Genomic DNA, 7,834 nt, shown 5'->3' with positions numbered 1-7,834 from the left:
TTTTCCATCTACAATATTTAAATAACACGACTTATCGTCATGCAAAGGACTGATTTGATTGTTTCATGTATGGCAGTGATAATGCTTGGACTCTGAGCATCTTAATATTCGGCAAAGTCAACAGTGGCTTTTCCGTCACTTAAGTTCATGTTTCTTACATTGTAAGGACTGCTGTCCAGGTTGTTATATTAAAATAGTATGAAAAATAATTGAAGTTGAAAAATTGGGGGCACTAGGGTATGGGCAGAATACTTCATGCATGTTATGTGTTCTAATATATTTCAAGATTTCTGAACATATAAACATTATTTTGAAAGTTAGGAGGATTTTTTTGGTCCTTGAAGCCACTTGATTATGACAATGTCGCCTGGAATATGGTCTGGAGTTATACAAAGGTGCGGCTATTGAGGTTTTGCATTAAGGAACTACTTTTTGTGGTTAGGTAAGAAATTTCAGAGCTGGTTGGAGTAAACTCACAGAAGAAGATATAAATTCTTGCTCCTTCAACACATTATGCTTGATTGTAATATATTGACAGCAAATAAAAGTCTAAGAGTTAGGGTATACTTCTGTGAGAGTCTTGCTTTTTATCTATTATGGAGAGTGAAATGAAATGAAAATTACCTTTATATTAATTTATAATTGCCTTTAGGTAGAGTTTGGTGTTAGTAATAGCTAATAGTAACTAGTCAAAAGTGCTCTGTCCATAAATGTGATTAGAACTTTCGATAACTTATCTAATTCTTAACACTTTTGATTAGTTTAACATTTTAACATCTTAAAATCTTGCGATCACTGCCTGTCCTATTTGAGATTTTTATTGTCATCTTCTACGGTTTTTTTTTTTTTTTTTTTTAGTTGCCTTCTTTACACATTTACTTACGTAATCACAAGTGGGTTTGCAGAGTGGAACATTCAAGGTCAGTAGTTAGTAGTGGAGTCCAGCTCGGAATTTACATGGTTGAAGGTGCAGTTTGGGATCAGTACTCTGTCTTAAATTCAAGAGAGTAGTTGATGTAGCAAATTAAAAGGTGCATGAGAATTTTTAGAAAATTCTAGTTATCATCGATGCCCAAGTTCAAGCAAGTTTCATTGATGATAATGTGTATAGTTTGTGACCTTAAATCGGGTAATCATTATCTTACCGTTCATGAAATCATCAAAGAGCATCTTTGCTGCTGAAAAGTATGTGCTCAATATCCCACAAAATTGGTTTGACCGAAAATTAAAAAAAATACTCAAGTTTGCAAAGCAGGAAGAGACTTTTGACTCAAATTCAGCAGAAGGGGATAGTTTTTTTTGAATGCGTACTGATAAGAGATAGAAGTGGTTCCATCATTGTACTCATGAAATTAAAATGTTGAATAAGGAATGGTGAAAGATAGATGAAGCCTGCCTTGTAAAGGCCAAAACCAATCTCACAACTGGAAAGGTTTTAGTAACAATTGTTTCTAACTAGATGGGAGTTTATTAAAAACTCATGAAGTTAAGTCATCACCCTACAAGTTCTGTGTTTTAACAGTGATAAACAATTGTGGATCGGTAATTTGTTCTAATTTCTGATTTATTTATTTATATTTTGTGCTTTGTTTTATTTCTTCCCCAAATTTTTCTATTGACGGTTATATTCTGTTGATTTTTCCAGTGTGATGTTATGCATGCCCTCATTCTGCGGCTCACAAAATATATTTGGCTTTAAAGTTGTAATCTTCTTTCCCGAAGAACATAGAAAGAGGTTTGCCATCCATAAATGGTCTAATTACTCTTTTGGATTCTGAAACAGGCAGAGTGAAAATGGTAAGTTAATATTCTTCGTATCATATTTTAGTTCCTTTTATTGTTTGTGTTACTTACCGCAAATTTTTCTGCTCGGTAGATGCTGGAGGCTAATGAAATCACAGCTTGGAGAACTGCCGCGGCATCTGCTGTGGCCACCAAACACATGTACAAGGGTGAGAAGAAGGTGTTGGCAATCCTGGGAGCTGGGGTGCAAGGAAAAAGCCACGCCTTAGCTATGCAACATTTATTTCAATTTTCAGAGGTAAAATTGTGTGTTTAACTTATTGTTGTTATTCCATTCTTTACTAACAGATGTAGCATTGAAACCATACTAAGATAACATCTTGTACCAGCTATAGTGCACAATGTTAACCATGTTTACTGGCAGTTCTACTCCTACTGCTTAACTGTTATAACAGTGTACAGTACTATTATACAGGGTGTAAGTTAAGTCTTGATACACCTGGATATATTCCAAAAAGGTTTAAGATATTGATATAAAAATCTTCATCATACCTATTAAAATAATTTGTTGGACTTTTTTGAGGTTACAAATATTTCACCCCACTTTTCTTTCAAAGGGAGGTTCACTTTAAATTTTCAATTTGCAACCCCTATCTTGTGACATGTCCATTTGAAAGGTAAATTCAAAATAAACACAATGATATGAAAAAGACATCTCTACGACGATCCTAGCAAAAGTTATGGGCAAACAATCCCTTATCTCTAATGTTGTACATTAAGTCCTTATACGCCTGGATAATATTCCAAAGGGATTGAGATATCAATCCACAACCTTCACCATACTTTATTAAATTACTTTTTTTGGATTTTTTTAGGGTAAGAAAAATTAAAGCTCCTTTTCAAAGGGAGGTAGAAGGGGGTAAACTTAATATTTTCAAACTGAAACCCATATCTTGTGACATGTTATATTAAAGGTTTATTTCAATAGAAACACAGTGACACTAAGAAAACACCTCTACACCGTTTCTAGTTAAAGTTATGGGCAACTGACGCCAAAAAATAATCTGTAGGAACAATGCCAATTTGCGCATATTAACACAGTGTATGTGTGATATCGTTTAGTAAGATTTTGCGGGACCCAGCGTATCCCTTTACATAGTATGTAATGTTTCTGGTGTTTATAGTTTTTGGTAAGAGGTTGTCTTTTTCTACGTGGCATTACAATGTAAGGGATTATTTGCCTTTAACTTTTGCTAGGATCTTAGTAGATGTTTTGTCATGTCATTGTGTTTCTTTTGAAGTCAGCTTTCAAATAATATGTCACAAGATAGGGCATTTGAAAAATGCAAAAGTTACCCCCATTTGAAAAAGGGGGGTGTGAATTATTCTTATCCTTCAAAAAGTCCCAAAGAAGTATTTTAATAGGTATGGTGAAGTTTGTACATCGATATCTCAATCCGTTTGGAATATATCCAGGCATATTAGGACTGAATTTACACCCTGTATGGTGTAGCAGGAATAGGCCAGAAATAATTCAAGAATAATTTATAGGTGCTGCTTCTTCGTATAGTAGTACAACACAGTTGTTAGATTCAAAATCATCTATAGCCCTGGTGTAGAACATATTACTACTAATTTGCCAAATATCAATATAGAGAGGTTAAATCTCAAATAGAGGTTATCAAAGTAATTACTTGTAGAGAGATAGTAATTCTGATATAAAACAACAGGGCAGTTAATAATCTGAACTTTATTCCTGCAAAAAATGCATGTACTAATATAACTGTTAACTATTTCTTTAGATTTCAAAAATATAAACTCACATAGCCAGGCAAGAAATCCAACATAGCATTTTACAAGAGGGAAGGACGAATTAGACAAACCACAGCACAGTCTCGCTTTGACTGAACATTCTGAGTTAGGTCTATTAATACATGACTCTCCTCTTAGTTTTAACTAAGATAAAACATGCATAATTGGCAGCTGTACAGAATATTCTTTATTCTTTATTTTCTTGATGGATTTTGTTACATCCGAGTACACATTCACTTTCTAATGTAATATTGGGCATTGTCTATTTTATGTTCTTTGACTAATAGCAATAAATAATTCATTATAATTATACATTAAATATTGTATTTCATACACCGTTTTCGATGTTCTAGGAAAGTTCTGGAAGATCTACGTTGGGTTCCTATAGTTTCAATTGTATTTAACGATAATTCAAAATTAAATATTTTGTTTAAACCCTTTAAGGACTAGGGCCAATCCATCGCCATTTCAAGTTTTTGTCTTCAGTATTGATGGACTGATCTTGCGGACTTGATTATTTGTGCAAAAAAAGACCATGAACCTAATTTCTGCCCAGTTTACTATTCAAAATTTATACAAATCAATTCGTATTGATGAAACTTGAAACCCCCATTTGTCATTCAAATATGTGAAGAATCGTCCTAGTGTACCTGAACACAATCAAATGTTTTTCTTCATTTGTGATCACAAGTTAGCAAATCTGTCCCTCTAATCAAGAAACAGAAAGTACACAGATTATTTCACAGTGCAACATTATTCAATACACTCTTGTTTCCTTATGGACTTTTCCGCATAATCTGGCAACGTATAACTGAAACATTACTTCAGTATATGTTTAGTTAAACAACAAATAAACATTTTATTTAATTCAGATAAGTTTAATTTAATGGATATAATTAAGGGGTGAATAACTGTAAAGATGTGGAAAGAACCGTGACGTAGTAAAATCATAGCTGGAAGGATTATGACTGTGACAGTTGTAATTTAGAAGGTAAAATTTGAAAGGGCCATCATATAATTTAGATGGTCATTCAATTTGGGCAGTGAAAAACTGGCTAACAAAAGTAGCTATAATATTTCTGCTAAGAATAAGAAAACTAGTTTCTTGAGATTAATGCTTAGAATCCATTGAAAGAGAATTGTTTAGATCGAAGAGTGGTAGTTTGATTATTTTAATTAAAGATTTTATAATAGAATAGTCCAAGTGTGTTATAGAATATCAAACAAAAGTAAGTCATTTAGATTTAAATATTTAATAAGTATTAACCCTTTCGATCCCAAGATTTTTGTGTGGGGATCTGCCAGATTCCCAGCTCTTGGCGCTGAGGTATCTGCACCAGTCCCAGCCACATTTTACTAGAAATGTAGACGTTAGCTAAAAATTGCATAGAATTTTTATTTATTGAATGAAAATTCATGTAGTTTTCATTGTTTTTACTTCCCAAAGTACACTCTATTGCATGCATTAAACAAAACTTTTGTAATCATGCACAAAAATTTTTTTGTAAAAAAAATTTTGTTACTTACCAAAAAAATAATAATTTTCCTAAATTTTGCATTATTCCAACGGTAAGGAGTAGCCTCAAAAAATTCCTAGGTCAAAAACAATACGTTTTTCTATTGGCACACATATAAATGAAGTAGAACCCAAGTTTTCATTGAAATATATTTATAAATAGCTGAGATAATATCAAAAGAAAATAAGATGTAATCACACACTTTTTGGTTCCGTTGGCAGAACAATGCAAAAAACTGGTTTAAAAAGTACTAAAACATATAAAGTTATTATACTACAGTTAAAATTTATTAAACTGTAACACCAAATAAAGTCTAATTTGATTTTTGAATTTTATATAATGTTTTATAACACTTATTTTTTATAAAAACGTTTTTGTGGTGTGTATACACTAACACTTATGGAAGGGGAAGCATTTTGTGTGTAGGCCTTTCTTACATTTCCTGCAAGTGTAACTTGACTTTTCCTTTTACCACCCCCACTGGTACTGGCTGCACTACACCACACAGCAATTTTTTTGCTTTTTTATCAGGAATTTTTTCAAAATAGATGGATAATTGATCGGCGTCCCCTCCACCTTGTTCTTCTTGAACAATGTTATTGAAGTCTGCAGCAATCGCGGGTCTTTGTTCTTTGACATCAAACCATTCTTCTGACAAACTATGTACTAAGGTGACTGTAAATTTAAGTCTAGACATTGGATTGATGGTGTTTTCCTTGTACAAAATATAGGAGTTTAGAATCATCCTAGATAACACATTGAGGGTAATTTTTTTCCAAAATTTTGCTGACTTACAGTCACCCATGTATTGAAGCAACATCTGGGTCATGGCTGTCAACTCCACCCATGGTACTTGTTGTAATCTCTGATTACTTTGGGTTTACTAGTTATGTAGATTTTGTTTCCCCTTTTTTTTGATTGTTGTTGTTCTCCAGCCTTTGCATCGGTTGACAGCAATAGAACAGGTTTTTTTCTGAGTTTTCTCTGTCTGTAACTCCTAGCAACAGCATTTTATTTTTTATTTTATATATTTTCTCTGGCCAATTGTATAATTTTCTTTCATTTCTAGAGGAATCCCTTTCCTATTCATTCGGATTGTACCTGTAATATGTGTAAACTTTTCATACAAAGATTTAGCTAGTCTAATGGAGGTAAAAAAATTGTCCACAAATAAATGGAAACCTTTCCACAAACACCCTCCAACGTCGAGAAGTTTAGTGACAACATTGTAACCAAGACCCGTTTCTTTTACCTGTTGTCTTTCTGTATTTTTGGCTCCCTTGTAGACCAAAAAATGGACACAATAGTGTGTTACTGCATCACACAGCAACCACAACTTGACACCAAATCTGTGGTGTTTTTTTTGGCATATACTGCATCAGAGGATTGTGGCATTTGGTAGGTATTATACTCTCATCAATAGACAGAAATTTGTTGGGAGTGTAATGACGCTTAGAAATTTGATTCATGTGGTCTATGAGAGGTTTTACACGAGCACAAGGATCATAATCTGGTTCCTTCGGTTTTGGAAGGTTTCTTGTGTCCACCATATGTAAATAAGCCAGTATGTCTTGAAATAGATTTCGGCTGAACATTCTCCTAAACCATTCAGTAGACTGACTGGAGGATGTCCCACCAATAGCTTGCAATGGTAGGCTTGTGATTCAGACCCATGGTTGATCAGGACACAAATGAATGCCTGTATTTCTGCAGGTGTCACACGTTGCCATGTTCGAATACTGTCATTTGGCCCCTTGCTTGAATTGTATGCTGTAATAACTCTTTCAGCATACATGTTGGTATATTTAGAAAACATTTCCAGTAGTGATACTGTGAAAAAATAATCTAAAATATTCAATGACTGGGGAATTTATACGAGGGCAATGTCTAACTCCAGGCAGTTCTAAGAAAGAAAATGGATGCAGATAAACCCCTATCATTCTCTTCATTTACATCCACCCATCCTTGTTCATTTTCACCACTCGATTCATCGGTCGAGCTATCATTAGTAGGCATAGGTCCAGGGGGTCTTCCCCGAGGTTTGCCGTACATTAGGCCTACTTTGAACAGAGTCGCTACTGTCACTGTCTGACTCCTCATGTGATACAATTCTAGGCCTACTCACATTTAGACGAAACTGTCCTGGTTGATGGTCCAGGTTGATCAGGATCAAATGTTGGATCATTATCAGTATCATCTACTGAAGAACTACTTACTATTTCATTGTCAGAGCCAGCCCAAACTAGGTTCTTCAACTACAATAGTTTTCTTCCTCTTCGGTTTATTAAACGTCCTATAGTGTTATCACTTAGTGGTGAATGTGCCCGTTTCATTTTATTTCACTCAAGTTGCTCACGAAAAGGTTTATAAACACAAAGTAAACACTGAACAATGCAGCAAAGGCGTTTGTAAACACAACAAACAGCAGATGACTGACAGCGATGAGAGCTGGCGCGGTCTTTGCCGCCAAACAGCCACGGCCATCTAAATCAAACTAAAACATCGTCGACAGCATCGAATAAAAAGTATCAATAGTTACTGTAACTTTGTAGGCCGGTTCATTACGAGTACTCTGATATAATAATTGTAGTTATACTGCAATTTATTATATTCGAAAAATATTTTTTTCCGAACGTCCCTAAAATAGGACGTCGGGATCATACGCAATTTCACGTGACGTCCTAAAAATAGGACGTTGGGATCGTACGCGATTTCATGGGACGTCCTAAAAATAGGACGTTGGGATCGAAAGGGTTAAATAT

General features: G+C 34.3%; 1 protein-coding gene across 1 annotated transcript; it reads left to right on the top strand.

Annotated features, from left to right (window-relative positions):
• Nucleotides 1-1,712: 1,712 nt before the first annotated feature.
• LOC124374573 (ketimine reductase mu-crystallin-like) lies at nucleotides 1,713-2,074 on the top strand. The gene is made up of 2 exons (XM_046832768.1): nucleotides 1,713-1,797; nucleotides 1,877-2,074. Exons 1-2 carry the CDS (start codon nucleotides 1,795-1,797, stop codon nucleotides 2,057-2,059), a joined length of 186 nt encoding a protein of 61 aa, XP_046688724.1. The 5' UTR covers nucleotides 1,713-1,794; the 3' UTR covers nucleotides 2,060-2,074.
• Nucleotides 2,075-7,834: the final 5,760 nt, after the last annotated feature.

This window comes from Homalodisca vitripennis, unplaced genomic scaffold (assembly GCF_021130785.1).
Source record: "Homalodisca vitripennis isolate AUS2020 unplaced genomic scaffold, UT_GWSS_2.1 ScUCBcl_9123;HRSCAF=17509, whole genome shotgun sequence".
Taxonomy (NCBI): domain Eukaryota; kingdom Metazoa; phylum Arthropoda; class Insecta; order Hemiptera; family Cicadellidae; genus Homalodisca; species Homalodisca vitripennis.
The sequence above is the reverse complement of the archived record's forward strand: the minus strand, read 5'-3'. Positions and strand labels throughout refer to the sequence as shown.